The sequence below is a fragment of the Penicillium diatomitis genome (assembly GCF_028827545.1).
Source record: "Penicillium diatomitis strain IBT 30728 chromosome Unknown utg000011l_segment0_segment0, whole genome shotgun sequence".
Lineage (NCBI taxonomy): Eukaryota > Fungi > Ascomycota > Eurotiomycetes > Eurotiales > Aspergillaceae > Penicillium > Penicillium diatomitis.
In genome coordinates this window covers 1001030-1017132 of record NW_026623183.1, presented here as the reverse complement: position 1 = coordinate 1017132, position 16103 = coordinate 1001030, and the positions used below count along the sequence as shown (strand labels likewise).

The following is a 16103-nucleotide window of genomic DNA, read 5'->3' as shown; positions in this document are numbered from 1 at the left end:
GTCCTGGCGGCAGAGTGGACATCACGTATAATTTCTGCGGCCGGGCAAAGACATTCAGCGAGTCGCTATACTTTCCATGATAGGCGAACAGACCTTGATACTAAAGCGCCCAATTTCCCTCTGAAAAAGGGATTGAAACATGTACCTAGACAAATTTCTTGGCTAGCCCAATCTCAAAATAAAGATGAATTGAAGTTCCAGTTGCCCCTACCACCTGGCTATGACCACTTCTTATCACTGACGGTAGCGTGACCTTCAGCGTGTTCTCGGGCTCTGCTGGCACATCAAATCACTACGTACCTAGGTAGGCATTTATTGATTCTACCAAGGTTCCAACTTGAAGCATGCCTGGAGAACAAGCTTAAGCTGTGATATACTTCGACGCTAGATCCTATATTGCGAATGGGTACTCAACGTCTTCCATTCGGATTCCCTGAGTTCGTCAATAGAACGTGGTCCTTCAGAATTGCAAGCACCTTAATATAGTTTGAAAAGGCTTATACTTAGGTATTTCAAGATAGAATGCGATTTGCTCGATTCGCCACTTGCATCGACATACTAGGTGGGCAGTAAAACTCAATTGAAGGATTGGTACTCAATCAGACAGTCATTCAAAACATTGAACAAAAACAAAAGTATCAGGCAAGATGGAGCGTTATTCAGCAAGAACAAATATCAGCATAGTAGAGGCCAATCCATCACTGCTTCGTGCAAGCCGAGTAGGCACCCCCCACAGTGGCGCCAGTGTGCTGCATCACTCCGCGGAAATCACCACGGTTATCCTTGTAGTCGGTCACGACACGGTAAGCGCCAGGTTGGCCTAGCAGATTCGTCAATTACGTTTCCTTTCAATCGAAACCGACTATCGGGGACTTACCACCATTGTATGTTCCGCCAATGACAATAGGGAACTCTCGCAAGTCGGTACCGTCGGGGATGTTGCTGAAAACCTTGCCGGTGCCGGCCTGGTTGCCAAAGTACTTGGGGTATGAGCCGTAGGTACGATCATCCACCCTGCGGCACTCGTGGTATGCCTCTCGGACGTCTTTCTCCTCAATAAGGGTGCCATCGGGGCACAGGAAGTCACCGAGCTTTGCACGCTTACTGAACTCCGCCACGGGAGAAGCCGAAGTCAGGGCGATCAGTCCGTAGAGGACAATAGACTTGGTGCTGAAGAACATGTTAAAGGGTTTTGAGAGTAGGAAGATTTTGCGATGTAGGCTTGAAGCTGAAGCTGAAGACTGTTTGTCTTGAGACTGTTTCTGATGGATTGTGGTCGAATGCTATTGATGAATGGTTCAGGTTTGGGGGGAAATCTCGCGCCTTTTTATCTTGAAGGATGAGATGCTCTGCGCGGGTTCTATTTCGACCCCATTTACGAGCAGTATAAAGCTTCGACAACATCCCACCTTTAGTGAGCGTCAAGCTGAGTGAGATGCAGTCAAACTTGATGATCTCTATGGACCATCGTGGCGCTCGGCCCCAAAGGGCCACTTATTCAAGTCGCCAGTTTAGACATAACATAGGGGTTATCGAGGCCAAATCCGAAACGGCCCCAGGTGATTCCATCCGGTGCCCGCGTCAACTATCTGCAAGAGCTTAGATTGTGCTGCTATTCTTGGCTGGTGTCAGAGCTTCTGAAACGGCCCCGGACAATCACTCGTTAAGGGCCAGGGACATCAACAGAGGGCCCATGACTCGCTATTTTTCATGCCTTGCCCTACGGGTGGAAGCTTGTTAGGTGGGGCGAGAGGCAAACGGGCCGTCGATCAGAGTTGGGGCCGTCCCGTCGACTCTTGGAGCCTTATGGAAACTCCCTGCAGTTTCTATTTGTTCTGCTTTAGGCGGTGTATTTTAGATCGGAGGATCGACAACTGGGCTCTCATGGCCGATGACATCATACAAGCTCGATCTCCGGGGTTTTGGTAGCTTTCCCATCCATAGCAGACGTCGTGTTTCATGTTTCATGTTTCACGTTTTTTATTGGCGTTGGGGCTAACGACATGATCGACGACTCGACACTACTGGTACTACCTAGAGAGGCGACAATTTGGACCCTCTCCCGTGTGATTTCTCCTTCGCCCCGCCCCTGTGGTCCCGATCTGTCAACCCTAGCAGTGGCTGGAGTAACGAACACCGGGGTACCTTAGATGGTAGCAAACTATTCTCGGTTTGGTGAGTGATTTCCCTTGGCATTGTGGCCCCATTCCATCCATCATGCACATGGGGCTGTGGCGACTCGTCCCGGTACCTGGGGCGGGGGCCGAATCCAGCACCCCCACCTCAGCTGCATCGCGTCATGCTGTCAGCTGCAGTGGGCTTCCTAGGTAGTAGCCCGCGCTGTGACCACCTGCACTCGATATAATTCATCCTTGTCCGCCCGCACGCTGAAAACGAACGTCCTCCTTATTTACACCACTTTTCTTACTACTCTACTCAACATCCAAGCCCAAGATGGCGAATCAGAACTTTATCCGTCAGATCGAGAACTCTGACGAGTTCAAGCTGCTCGATGCCGTGGTCAAGGATGAGACAACAGTGCAAGATGCAGTCCAAAAGATGGTTGACAAAACCATGGAGGCATTGGCCCTCCATGGGCCAACCAAGCACAACGGAGTCGGGCTGCCTGATTACAACATCTCCCTCGCAGTCTTAGAGCTCGCCCAGCGCCTCGACCCATCAGACCACACCAAGCTCGTCGAATTCACCACTCATCTGCAACAACAACAGGCCATCGACTCATCCACAAAGGAGCCCCTCAAGGTTCAGGGGAGAATCCTGTGGACTGACATGCCATCTTTCGGCTACACAGAGCTGGAGACATGGTACGAATTTGGTGGTGCTCATAAGAGTGAGTAGTGTACCCGAAAGACTTGGCTTGGCACGCAAAGTGCTGACACACACAGATCCCTGTGATTCCGCACTGGGTCCAGAACAGCGCGATCGTTGGGTCAAATTGAACGCTTTCCTCGCTCAGCTGACCCAGGCGGCTCCAGTTGGCTACCCTTCCCCCGGGGAAGAGGCCCGGTTTTTGCCCTTGGATGAATCTCTCCGTGCGGTCTGGGCAATCTCAATGGCACTGGAGAATGAATCTTCACCAGCCACCCTGAACAACACAGCAGCCATGGAGGCTGCATGTCAATGGTTCGTTTTCGCAGCCGACCGGCTTTGGGCCAATGTGGTCAACAACCGCCAATATCCCAAGCAGGCCGGTGCCGGACCGGGCAAACGCTACAGTGAGAAGGAGTGGACTGGGTACTCGAGGGAGCGATGGGCAATCTGGGAAAATGCGCTGAAAGAGGCCCAGGAGGCATGTCAAGATCCGCGGATGGCCAAGCTGATTAGGCATGCATTGGAAAAACTCATAAAGAGCACTCGGGCGATCAATGGAGATTAGCGGACGTTTCAATCGGACGGGTTCGCGCGAGATCCACATCTGATGTATATTAGGTCTCAAACCACGATCATTTAATTTTCTCATCGCCACGATCCTGCTGAACGCCTCCTCAGTCTCCATAGTGTGTTCTCCATGCATAGGTACCTCCAACGCCTAGTCCTCTTCGGCCTACAACTATTGTCAGTAAGAGGGCTTCTCTTCCGATCACACCCGTGCTCTGCTGCTTCTAAACTGCCCCCTCGGTGCCCAACATTGGAGTAGCTGTCCTGAGCTGGCTCAAGTTAGTAGGCTTTGGACTTTCGAGTGATGCAGGTGACTGGCGCGCCTTGTGGACACAGACTTCGGCATCTCAAAAGGTACCTACCAACCTTACAAAAGAGGTTTCTGTGTCAGAAACTCACGTGCCATGTTTGATTGAATATGGGCATTCTTTAACGTGTGGCACTACATGTGTCTGGTACATCCACGAGGTGTAGGTGTGGATTGTGAGCAAACTTGGAAATTCTCACCTAGCTACCAACAGCTCAGTACCTAGGCACCGTGCAATCTGCGATGCTATTTCCCGAGTCAAGTGGCCCGGAACCCTTGACATCAGTGGGTGGGGTGTATGGACACGCGGAAATCCAAAGACATATTTTCGCCGGCGTCATGGAGGTCAACCAGTCTACCGGTTACACCCCCGGCCACAATGTTGAATGTCGACTCAGATTTCGCGATACTCACCTAGCCACCCCCTCCTAGCGTTATCTATCTCTCAGTGAAAGTGAGCCTGAGTCGCGATTGTCTGTCCCACTCATCTAGAAGTTCTCTGGCCCCCCATCTCTGTGTCACTTCGATGAAGGGACTGAGAAAACTCGCTGAAATTGAGTCATAGCGGACTTCCCGTGCGGCAGCTTTGTGTGGTTGTGTGGGGGCGGGGCCGACCGTGCCTGAAAGAAGTGGACAGTATCTACAAAGTATCCCACTGATCTACATACGTCTATACGAGTACTGCTGCGCTGAAGTCTATGTGCATACACTTCTTTTTTGCTATAACAACCGCTGCCACATACGTCGGATCCAAGCACGCGCGCAGTTTCGCGTACATACTTCGGGGCCAGAGGCGGGACCTAAGCCCCTGTGGACCTTGGAATGTCAACGTGTCAGACAGATCAGGCAAATGGACGGGCTGCCCCTCTCGCTGATGACAGGAATGGAATGCTTGGAGGAGACGCGGTGGATCTGGTGAGGTTTCAGCCTGGTGCTTGTCTTGCTTCCACCAACACCCAAGGGTCGTCCTCATTGGTTTCGTTGACGGTCGATCATGGCCCGCTGCCGTCAAGTGGCGGAGCGCCTGCGCAGATCACCCAAGGAGATGCCCAAAATGGACAGCACGGATGAATGGCCCCCAAAGTCATCCTCGCCTTATCTATCGCCCGCTCCCTGGCCTAGGGAGCTCTGTTCGTCTAGCGAGAAGAGCCACGCTGTCACAGAAAACCGTTTCTCAACAGTGGCAATTTCTGCTCACAATGACCGACTCCATCTCTGTCGCTACCTGTGCAATCTACGCAGTGTTCGCGATCCCGGTGTTATATCTGCTGGTCCGACACGGTCGCTTTGGCCTCTTGGGATGGCTCTTCCTGTTTTTGTTCTGTACGATCCGGATCGTCGGCGGAGCGCTAGCAGTCAAGGACCACTCGAGCATCGCCGCCAACACCATTTCAAGTGTTGGTCTTTCTCCTCTTCTTCTAGCTACAGCGGGTCTATTACACGAGGCGTAAGTACACCGTTCACATGTCAGAGCTCCGATCTAATCGTTTCATCAGGCGAGAGTATCGAATTCAACACATTGATCAAAAGCTGGAATGGGTCGCCGTCCTCGCTTACCACATGCTTGTAGTCGCAGGCGTGGCTCTCACGGCCGCCGGATCCGTGAAACTTCAACAACACCAGGCGCCAAATGACAAGGCCGAGAATATTGTCAAAGCGGGAATCTCAATCTTAGTCGTCGCTTGGGGAGTCCTAGTTGGTTGGACCGGACTGTCTTTCCTCGCCCCTCGCGGGAGAACCTCCCAGCTAGCAAAAGCAGGAACAATCGTGAGTTTCGTACCCCCCTTGAGGAGATATATCCTGAATCACTAATTTTGCGGCCTTCAGCTGTTGAGTGCTATCGCCTTCTCCCTGGTGTTCATCGGCGTGAGGGTGTTCTACAGTCTGGTAGCTCTATGCACGCAGAAACGCTCATTGAACCCAATCACGGGATCGCTCACCATCCGTGTGGTCCTGAGCTTTCTGCCCGAAATTATTGTCACCGTGGTTTACATTCTCGCAGGTTGTCAGACACAGGGCGCAGCACATCTCGTGAACGATCGAGAAGAGGCTCATTCCTCGGACTCTCAAAAGAGACGTGCCGAAGCTTGGATTTAAAGGCCTTTGAAACGACTGTATCACTATTCGTCAATGTCACCTAGTGTAAGCGAACTCTTATGGAGTTCTAAATACTTCGTTGGTGCCAACCATTCTCAACGTTTTGACCAGAGCGGATATTTCCCTAATGTATAGCTTTCGAGATCGACGCACGCATCAGAACATTATCATTTATTGGACAACGCCATTCTTCGGTAGTCATCTTCTTAGAATTGAAGAGAATGCCTGAATTCAACATCGAACTGGAGCCTTCTACATGATGTGCCCGACAGTTTGCGTTGCTGCAGGCGGAGCCGGGCCGAGGGTTATGCGGATCTGCGGTCTAAGTGATAGTATTCAGCAAACCTACCTGGGTAGGCCACCATGAGCGATATCAGCGTCCGGCACTTTAGAGGATGAAACCGGTATTGGACAGGTGGAAAACTTTTTCCCCAGATAGAACTCTCCAAGATAGCCGTATAGTTTGATTTAATTCGATTATTTTCAGCCAGTTTGCTTTTTCTTTGTCTGTGACTTGATCCCAATGGTCACATTACGATCTAATTATAAACTGCCAGGAGGGCCGACGCGATGAGTACATAAGTTGGGCGATATATCTCCACTAATTCTACTGTCTAGTGTCTACTGTAGACACTGTATTAATATGAACCTTGATCCAATCGTTCAGGGCGGATGCAGGGAGACGCCCCCAAGTTACCCCCACTCCTCCCATGCCCAGCAGTGGTAACGTCACTGGGGGCCACTCGAAGAGCCAACCTCATATGGTATACATCCAGTGACCGACCTAGGCCATGTGTTCATTCATGTTCAATAATCACCGTATCAATTGCCCCATAACCGCCCCGGGCGGAAGCCCAGCCTGGACATATTCCAGTAAATCTAGCAAGCACACCACTTGCCTACCTACTACGTCCGTCCTTCTGAACAGAACTGAATACTTGTATCCTTGGGCAACCGTCCCCCCCTCCCCATCCTGTTGGTCTAAGTCTTTACCTACGAACAGCTATAATTACCCCAAGTGGGCGGGCATTGAGTGCTCCAAATTGAATTCGTATCCGGATGGAAACCGATAGAATGGATGTCAATACACCTACTTTATCACCCTTGCGGTTTCCCACCAGCTACCGATTACCATGTCCGTTCCATACATAAATTACAGTGACTAACCAACTAGTGGGCACTGAGCGGGTATGGACTGTATACTGGTAGTTAGGCCTTAGTACCTTGAAGCCGCTATGGGTACTAGCATTAGCCCTGGTAGATGGGCCTGGCACGGTAGGCACCTGTAACATGCGAATAAATACTTACTTTTAATTCCGTAACTCTCATAAATTCTATCATCTCATTGGAAACAGAACGTGATCCCAGGACGGCGGCGGACTTCGGGTGAAGAGTCACAAAGCAGAAGTTTTCAATTGTAACGAATTTCCACGAACACCGCGATATAAATACCTTATCTCGCTAACTCGGATAAGCAAAAAGGAAGAGCAAATATTCAAACAAAGCCGGATGAACCATCGGGGTACCGAGTAATTAATCACCTCAACGTGACCCGAGTCGGCAACCCTAACGACGGTTTAGCTGTCACATCCAAGACCTGGTACATGAAAGTACCATCTTCATAGACAATTTCAAAGCCAAAAGTTCTCAAAGTCATCACCAAGGCAATCTTAAGTTGTATCAATGCCAATGTCTGACCAAGGCACATGCGAGGGCCCTTTTCGAATGGCCTCCACGCATCACGGGGAACAAAGTACGGATCTTCCACATCGGTGATAAGATGACGTTCCGGGTAGAACTTTTCAGCATCTTTAAAGAGATCCTCGCGACGCATGGTGGCGCAATTGTTGACGAGGACAGCAAATGGATACGTTGGCCAGTCTTTTCCATCGACCTGTAGAACCTGTCCTGGCTCCCCATGACGGAGACTGACACCTGTCGGGGGCCACAGGCGGAGAGCCTCTTTGATCACAGCCAATGTGTAGGGCAGATTATTCACCAGATTGGGATCACGTCGGAGATGATCGGCTGCGTCTGACGGGTTGGTACCAAACACGGAATCATGCTCCGCCCGAAGGCGTTGAAGAACTTCAGGGTGCTTGCTCAATGCAGCGTATGTATACTAAGTTCTGGTCAGTACTAGGATCGCAAGGAGCTGGCGTTGCGGTCGACTTACACAAAGCGTGCTCGCTGATGTGTCGTGCCCAGCAAAGATCAGAGTCTTGACTGACGCAATGAGCATCTCACGAGTGTCCTTGTCAATGGACGAAGTAGGGCTCATTGTCTTGCTCAGTGTGCGGCTACAGATGATAGCGTCGTCAAGGGCAAATTGCTGGGCTTTTTCGCCCAAAGCACTAGCTGAGCTTGTGACTCCGCGTTGATCAACGAGGCGACCGACAAAACGATCGAGTGCACGCCCGTTGCTCCACTTTCGATAGTATCTGCGCGGGTTGATATCATACAGGTACCGGGACCAGAAATCTTGAGGGGCCATAGCGGCTTGTTTGCGGAAGAGCTCAAGAAACTCATCGTCGTCCCTCTGTGCGTTGCACTTGATGCCCCTGCATACGGTCAGTGTTTTGAATGAAGTAATACCAACCGGTAGTTACTTACAGTATGACCCACGTGGAGATGTTGAAGATCATTCTGGCACTGATATCTTCCATTTTAAAAATGTCGCCCTTGTTGGCATGCTCTCGCAGAACATTTGCAAACATGAGCGCTTCTTCAACAATGTTCGGAACGTGTTGTAGCAGCTTGCGCGGTTGGAAACCCGGCGTAAATGATTTGCGTGCCAGGAACCAATCGTGTCCGTTTGCCGAAACCATGGACTTCTCCCCCAAGATAGGCCCAGTCCACTTCTGCATCACGGCTGACTCCTTGGGAAGATTCATTTTGTGGACGATTTGAGTGGCCAGTGTCGGATGAGCGATCACAAGCTGTGGCGGAGCCAACGGCCACAGATCAAGATAGAAGAAGTCTCCAAGCCCGTACTTCTCACGCATCAAGTGCGCGAATAGCTGGGGGGTGGCATCAGCGGGTAGACTGCCTGCGATGTCCCGCATAACCAAGAAGTGTCCCCAGATAGCGTGATGGGGCGGCCCAGGAAGATTTTTGAACATGCTGCGCTGTCGATACAGTCTCACGACAAAGTAGCTCGCGAGAGCGATCGGAACTAGTAGAGCGAGCATAGCTGCGTTCAACTTTGGAAGCGTCGTCACTATCAGAGTGGATGCAAAACTGAAGAGGTGACGATATAGCGAGGTAGGCGAGGTATTCGACATCAAACATACTGTTAAAAGCTGAAATCTGGCCTTGTTGGGGGATTAATCGTCCTCACATCTCTTGGGCTCTTATAGATTTCTTCGTGAGGGGTCAATGTGATATTGTGGCGAGTTTTCCACATGGTCAGACTATGTTGGCTCGACGGCCCCGGGGGGGCTAAATTCGAGGCTTGGAGTATGATTTGCGTTGCCGCACCATCTGAAACTGGCCCCTGGAGATCATTCCGTGAGCGACCGTGCCTGCTGGCGGTTTATTGTCTGACTAGGTGGCGCAAATACGTCTGAGGTGGGTACCAAATCGTGCGCCATGCCTGCACTTTGAATGGACGACCTGTAAAGCAGAGAGAAACCAACACATCACCTCTTTGACCTTTGTGCAAGGTGAAACTCGAGATCTTGAAGATCACTGAAAATAGACTATCTTTGGTGAATGCACGGAAGAGTTGGTTTGCTTCTACTTATCGCGTGTGGCGACCTCTCTCTCTTTCTCTCTGTCTCTCTACGAATGCCGCAGAGCGGCACGTGGGGGCCATGGGATGGGGGCCATTGAGAAGCCACGATCTGATACGAAGGCTCAAGTCAGTATGTTCACTTATACAAGACGAATACTATAAACCTCTTGGAAGGCTTCCGAATCTCAACAAAAGCGTTCACTGACCACACTTGGATTCGAGTGGCAAACATCAACTACTTTCGCGGTATACATTTCTGCCGGCTTGCCCATTTATCTCTGAGTATCAAACTTCCTACTCGGCTGGTTCGAGATTGCTTCGTCTTTCCTCTTCTTCCTTCCACATATCTGTCTGGAATTCATCATGTTTGACCTTTCAGGGGCAATCTACCTCATCGAGCTGGCGTTCTACGCCCCCATCATTCCTGCCATAGTGTTTATCGTTCTCCTTCACGGAACCAAGCATCCTTACACATGGCGCCCCATTGTTATTCCGCTCATTATGATCGCCGGCTTGAGAATCGCCGCAGCGGGTGTTGGTCTAGCAGCAATGAGCTCTAGAGATACGGGTCTCCAGGCGACAGCTACTCTTCTCGACACGATCGGCCTCGCACCTGTCTTATGCCTCCTCATAGGACTTTTGATTCGAGCGTAAGTGAACATGCTTCTCTATTTCATTGCTTCTGTGCTAAAGGATTTTGCAGCAATGCTCCCGTGTATAAAGGTCTGCCCGTGTGGGCTTTTTTACCGCTACAAATGATTGTTATAGCGGCAACAGTGATGACTGCCTACGGCGGACGAGATCTATATACCAGCCAGAATCGGCAAGAGCAAGACCTCCGGCTGATGCGCGCCGGGATAGTCATCTTCATCGCCATATTTGTCGGTGTTATTGTTCTCGCGCTCTTCACGATGCTCAAAGTCCGGGTCAAGTTTTACCGGACTGAACGGGCAGCAGTGGTGTGCGCGTTACTGTGTGTACCTTTCTTGAGCGTGCGACTGGTCTACTCGGCTGGGTCTGTCTTCTCAGACGCAAACACAGTGCTTAATCCCATGTCCAAAGACGGAAATTCTATCTGGCTGCATTTTCTCATGGTCATCGTTATGGAATACATGGTCACGCTGTCCTCAACTGCAGTCGCATTGACTGCAAGAAAGGTGGTGATTTTGACGGCAGGGAGCGCGAATTCGCTCAAGGATGAGGAGACCTGAGTGATATCTTTTAGATCACCCCCAGGGCTGGTGATAGAGCGCCTTGGTATTTGAAGGTTTCTTCTGACGTGCATGTATCTATTCGTCGTTTTTGACCGCGGCGTTATACAACCTATGTCATTTCCTAGATCGATCTGAGATTTCCTCCACTCCTGCGACATGTAGGGTCACAAGACCGATATGGATGTACCTTCGGTAGGACACTACATAGACAAAGGTCAGGTTGATATTCAAACAATGAAAGAGTCAATTCCTGCCTGATCGTAAAAGCTACGTGCATTTAGACCCGTTGCGGCCGCGCATAGGTATGAAATAGGAGATTATCATGTCAGGGCTTTGCCTCGTATCAAATGCTCACTTTTGACGGAGTCGAACAGGTGCTGAGTGCATCAGGACTGTTTGCCTTCCACGAGCGAAGACATGCTATATCCGATCTCGAAATGCAAATCGAATCACCAGACAGGGTCCATCATACTGAAACCTCCGAGTCAGATACAGCCATATTGAACCTCAGCAACTGGCTTTGAAGTGATTGCCACAGTATTGTTAGGATGCATATCTATCGGCGGGCGATTTACAGAGCCCCCAAATTCAGTCTGCCCCCAAACACTGTTTGATTGAGAACAGAAGCCAACCTGACCGGGCTCAGTAGGATACCACTTGCCACCATATTCTAAGATCCGAAAATAGAAAACTGTTGGGGTGTCCGCGGAGATTTTCGTTGATCGGTGGTCTGCCGTTCGGGTGTAGCTGACGGGTACGTGGTGAAGCAGTATAATGTTTGACTGATTAAATTTGGCCCCAGAGACGTTTGAAGTTAGCACTTGTTCCTTTGAGAATCTGAAACGTCGACACCAAGTCTTTAGACCGACCCAAAACGCGGTTCCTTCGAAATGTAAAATAAGCAATTGCAAGTGCTTGTTCCCACAGTGGGTCTCTTCTCGTGGCCACAAGGTCGCAGACAGGCGCGTTAACAATGGGGCTAAAATCAGAGAATTGGAGAAACGCAAAGGGAACAAGAAAAGAATCAATTTGGACATCCTCGGACTTGAAACAAAGCTGGAATCCAATGGCTGCGGCTCTCTCAGTAGCACTTGCTTGCCTCGATAAGGTTGCCACTGGCCCCCTGTCCCGGTATAGATTTTAGGTTCCCTGACCCGACCCAGAGTGGGGCTTGCCTCAGATGCGCCAGGGACAGTGAGGATACTGTCTGAGCAGCAACCGTGTCATTGGCGATGATTGTCATTGTGCCTGGTGAGTCGATGGGGGCGGGGCCGCGATACACATGATCCTCAATCACAGGCCATCCCAACCCACGGCCTACTTATACCGCACGTTCAACCATTCTTCTGGTCAGTCGATCACTTCACTCCGCGCCAGAATCTCCTCCACATCAACGTGAAGCACAAGGTTCCTTCACAATGGAAACCACAAAGCTTCAGCTGGATATGCACAAGAACAACTCTTGGCTCTACTGTAAGCTTGGAATCCAAACGTTGGGCCTTGTCCTTCGATCTGGCATCACCATCACCAGTCCGGACCCCAAAGCGGATAGCCGTCTCCAGACTTCCTGGGACGCACACGAGAAAGGAACCATCAAGGTCATCGTGGTACGTATCGTTTCTCATCTTGCATGATTTTCAAACAAACTTCAGTATCACTCACATCTTGGATAACCCTTTTAGGCCGGATTACCCCGAACCGGCACGATCAGCATGAAAAAGGCACTTGAAGAACTAGGCTATGGCCCTTGCTTTCACCTCGCAGAGCCTCTTTGCCAATTCGACAATCTGCGACAAAGTGCCGCTATCATGAACACAAAGGACACGACCTTGCGCCGCATCAAACTTGCCAAGCTGTTACAAGGCTGCGAGGTCACTCTGGAAGTCCCAGGAAGCGCGTGTCTGCCCGACCTTCTCGAGATGTATCCTGATGCCAAGGTCATCTTGACTGAGCGCACGTCCGCCGCTGTTTGGCTACGCTCGTGGCGCGGGTTTGGTATCGATCTGCGATCGGACTGCTGGCGCTGGGTTGGATACTGGGTCCCCGGTGTCGTGGCCGCCAATGACCTCTACCGTAGCTGGATGGACCTTTCAGCAAAGCGATTCGGCATTCGGCCGGAGCCATCAGAAGAATTGTACCATGCTCATGGTGCTTGGGTGAAGCGTATTGTACCTCGTGAGAGACTGCTCGTCTTCAAGTGCCAAGATGGATGGGCACCCCTTTGCGGGTTCCTTGGAAGACAACGGCCGAACCCTTTCCCACACGGCAACGAGGCTGGTTACCTGCGGTACTACAAACGGGTTGCGATGGTTCTGGGAATCCTCTTGTGGATCCTCGTTGTCTCCTTCGCGATCCTCTTGCTATTTGCGACGATCGCAATCGAGTAAAACACGCGCAGGCGCACTGTTTTCACAATTTTTCTTTTTTCGGAGCCTTATACCTCGGTGTTTGACGGATCTTGGACATTGTATTTATTTTTGATTCATTCTAGAGGCCTCGATTTCTCTGACAAGCCATTTGGCGTTCCTTTCATCGCTTGATTTCTTCTACTGGATTACTCAGGTCAGTATTCTCTGTGAGAGTAGCTGTCGATCAATCCATCAAGATGCCGCAGAAAGCAATTAGACAATTACGTGAGTACCAAATGAGAAGGTCCATCTTGCACGAAAGACCGGTAATAGAGAACGCTATAGGCGTCGAACCGATTTCATTCAATAGCACCGCCTCCGCAATAGCATCAATCCTCTCTGCTCGAAAATTCAGAAGCCGCACAAACTTTAGTACGAGGTAGCCCATCTGAATACTTTATCCTGCTGCAAACGTTCCATAGCGCCGCGCTCAAGGACAACTGGAAGCTCAGATGGTTCTGATTCCGACCCGCTCTTCAGATCACGCAACGGCAGTAACCAACACACGCCTTTAACTTTAGTCTCTGGAATTTCGTAGCGTTCAACTTTCCCCAAGGGTCCAAAATCCAGGTAAAATTCCATCCATCGCAGATTAGCAATAATAATGCTTTTACCATAGGCGGGATAAATGGAGAAGAAACTAGAGGCTTACGAGATTGTGCGCAGGATACCGCGCAAGTAGTCCTCCGAGATTGAACTAATTCGTTCTCGTAATGCCAGGGCAAAGCCACATATCTACTCGAGATCCTGTAGGCGCAGGTCTCTAAGACCATCTGGGATTAATAGTCAGATAGATCACGCGTGATTGGACCTATAGCCTCGGCTGTCAAAAGTACATTTCCGATATAGTTTAGTGGCAATTGGCATAGTCTCCGCACGTTTGCCGCAATGATCACCCTAGGCGCCGAGCCACATTCCGGTATAATCTCGTGGCGCGCTTTGTTACCACAGACCCCGACCAACGCCGAGACCACATCGTTCGACGCAGTAATAAGTTTTGCCAGGGCCAACATAGCTCCCATCAACTAGCTCGGGATTGCAGACTTGTTTTAGTAGCGCGATCTTCCTGATATTAAGATTGAATCGGCGACCAACCGCCTCTTGTGAGGGGTCTAAGGCCGGATCTGCGTCCAAAGAAAGTAAGAATAGTCTCCACCCTAGCGGCACTGGCTCAACTGTTGCTAAGCTTCTGATGTGCTGCCGAATAGAAGCCTCGACACTTTCGCCAGTGGACAGACTTTCAAGTTGTTAATTTGAGCTTTTGCAATATCCTGCCAGGATCTTGAGGACGATCGACACACCCGTGCTGTCCAACGCGCGGTGGCTGTATGCAACGCACAACCCGATTCCTCGTGTTTTCACATTGGCTTGAAAACGCACCAGCGGCATAGGTTCAGTTTGGGGCGTGAAGAATGCAATGGGGAGATGTTCCTGTTGGATGAAGTTGTCTTGTACTATTTCATCCATCTTCGAGCTGAATGTCACTTCGAGCTGAATGCCATCTTGAGCATTGGATACCGCTGAAGGAAGGCTGAATCTGCTGGCTGGACATGGAAGGCATCGTCCTCACTACCAGAATTTCCGGATGGCAGAGAAACTCCAGTGAGAAACTGCAGAGACTTACTCAACCGTTTGACACCCCGTCGAAGCGCATCGATGCCCTCGATTGAGGCTTTGCCAAAGGAGAGGAAGATGAACATATGGCACGGTGGCAAGATATGATCAAGGAAAGTCAACTCATAAACGGGGTATGGGTGGGGGTAGGGAGGGTCTGGAGATGACACAGTTCCATCTTTCGAGTCAGGCTTAATATCAGTGGCCACTGAAATCTCGGGACTCGACTCCCTCTGGCTTTTCACTTGCTCTATGGTGCGTGAGATGATGCCAGGGTTCTGATGGGATGTGGCTACTGTAGGGTCAGCAGTATCGATGTGTGAGAGGGATGAGGAGTGAGATTGCTATGGGGGAGATATTCTACCTAAGCTATGGACTGTGGTGAGCGGCAGAATCACATGTCATGCGAACAGGTTCATGAGCTGCAGATGTGTTATTAGTCGGAGAACCCCAAGTACATTCCCAGTATTCAGGTAATATACAGTAGAGATGTCACCAAACTGCTGGGTTTCGCCTTCCAGTATATTCCTCAGTATGCATCGCATGATCTTGCCCGATCACGTTTTTGAGAGATCATCAACAATAAAGAGGGCTTTGGGTACCGCAAACCTCCCAATCGCCTTCCCAACATATTCTTTTGCGGATTTGCTCACATCTACACTATCAGTTCCGGCGCATAGACTCTTCAGAACGAGAAACACGTTCAGCGCCTGGCCGGTGATCTGGTCCTCCACGCCGACCACTCCAACTTCGGCGAAAGAACCTGCTTCTGATCAGTAGTATACCTGTACCCATTTGTGCCCGCTGGGTGGGAATTACCATGATTCAAAAGAGCTGTTTCCATCGGTCTCTCCAGTCGACAGACGATGTCCCGGAACGTTGACCACGTGGTATACCCTACCCAGAATCAGGGATTATCCGTCTCGATTGCGACTGGCGCTTTCACCAGTCATCTCGATAGAATTTTAGCGAGTTTGGACATGGAGGCGGAGCGGGGAGCTCAGGCTTACAAATTATTCTCTAGGATCGTCAAAATAAGTTCTGATATACCTGGCATAAAAGCCCTTGGAAGAAATTTGGGTCAATGAAGGCCTGACATCACATGCAAAGGTCAGTGAACTGGACATAAACGACGTCAGCATCATGGTGAAAAAGCCAACTTCTGACCTACCAATTTTTTCAGTGTGGTCTAGGCAGTCAGATGCTCTAGTCGAATTACAATACCAGATCCTGCATCACAGGTTGGTAAACATTTTGTTTTCATCGAGCTTATCACGAAAACCGACTTTATTGGAAGGCCATCGGGGACTGTTGACGTGTGCTAGAAC

At 50.3% G+C, this 16103-nt stretch overlaps 9 protein-coding genes across 9 annotated transcripts; 4 read left to right on the top strand and 5 right to left on the bottom strand.

The window, feature by feature from the left end:
* Nucleotides 1-698: 698 nt before the first annotated feature.
* N7539_008016 (putative extracellular guanyl-specific ribonuclease) lies at nt 699-1181 on the bottom strand (the record flags this gene model as incomplete). The annotated part of the gene is made up of 2 exons (XM_056937617.1): nt 699-820; nt 878-1181. 2 exons carry the CDS (start codon nt 1179-1181, stop codon nt 699-701), a joined length of 426 nt encoding a protein of 141 aa, XP_056787482.1.
* A 1273-nt stretch (nt 1182-2454) lies between these two features.
* On the top strand, nt 2455-3397 carry N7539_008015 (DUF3632 domain-containing protein; the record flags this gene model as incomplete). The annotated part of the gene is made up of 2 exons (XM_056937616.1): nt 2455-2851; nt 2907-3397. 2 exons carry the CDS (start codon nt 2455-2457, stop codon nt 3395-3397), a joined length of 888 nt encoding a protein of 295 aa, XP_056787481.1.
* Nucleotides 3398-4905: 1508 nt separating this feature from the next.
* On the top strand, nt 4906-5803 carry N7539_008014 (uncharacterized protein; the record flags this gene model as incomplete). The annotated part of the gene is made up of 3 exons (XM_056937615.1): nt 4906-5153; nt 5203-5473; nt 5534-5803. 3 exons carry the CDS (start codon nt 4906-4908, stop codon nt 5801-5803), a joined length of 789 nt encoding a protein of 262 aa, XP_056787480.1.
* Nucleotides 5804-7340: 1537 nt separating this feature from the next.
* Nucleotides 7341-8994, bottom strand: N7539_008013 (cytochrome P450; the record flags this gene model as incomplete). Its single annotated transcript, XM_056937614.1, has 3 exons — nt 7341-7925; nt 7980-8364; nt 8417-8994. 3 exons carry the CDS (start codon nt 8992-8994, stop codon nt 7341-7343), a joined length of 1548 nt encoding a protein of 515 aa, XP_056787479.1.
* A 908-nt stretch (nt 8995-9902) lies between these two features.
* On the top strand, nt 9903-10750 carry N7539_008012 (uncharacterized protein; the record flags this gene model as incomplete). The annotated part of the gene is made up of 2 exons (XM_056937613.1): nt 9903-10189; nt 10243-10750. The coding sequence occupies 2 exons, from the start codon at nt 9903-9905 to the stop codon at nt 10748-10750; spliced, it is 795 nt and encodes a 264-aa protein (XP_056787478.1).
* A 1421-nt stretch (nt 10751-12171) lies between these two features.
* Nucleotides 12172-13140, top strand: N7539_008011 (sulfotransferase family protein; the record flags this gene model as incomplete). Its single annotated transcript, XM_056937612.1, has 2 exons — nt 12172-12360; nt 12436-13140. The coding sequence occupies 2 exons, from the start codon at nt 12172-12174 to the stop codon at nt 13138-13140; spliced, it is 894 nt and encodes a 297-aa protein (XP_056787477.1).
* Nucleotides 13141-13940: 800 nt separating this feature from the next.
* N7539_008010 (Acetyl-coenzyme A synthetase) lies at nt 13941-14628 on the bottom strand (the record flags this gene model as incomplete). The annotated part of the gene is given in 3 exon segments (XM_056937611.1): nt 13941-14186; nt 14206-14398; nt 14459-14628. 3 exon segments carry the CDS (start codon nt 14626-14628, stop codon nt 13941-13943), a joined length of 609 nt encoding a protein of 202 aa, XP_056787476.1.
* Nucleotides 14629-14642: 14 nt separating this feature from the next.
* N7539_008009 (Acetyl-coenzyme A synthetase) lies at nt 14643-15320 on the bottom strand (the record flags this gene model as incomplete). The annotated part of the gene is made up of 2 exons (XM_056937610.1): nt 14643-14966; nt 15258-15320. 2 exons carry the CDS (start codon nt 15318-15320, stop codon nt 14643-14645), a joined length of 387 nt encoding a protein of 128 aa, XP_056787475.1.
* Nucleotides 15321-15332: 12 nt separating this feature from the next.
* N7539_008008 (Acetyl-coenzyme A synthetase) lies at nt 15333-15597 on the bottom strand (the record flags this gene model as incomplete). The annotated part of the gene is made up of 2 exons (XM_056937609.1): nt 15333-15538; nt 15561-15597. The coding sequence occupies 2 exons, from the start codon at nt 15595-15597 to the stop codon at nt 15333-15335; spliced, it is 243 nt and encodes an 80-aa protein (XP_056787474.1).
* Between the last annotated feature and the right edge of the window lie 506 nt (nt 15598-16103).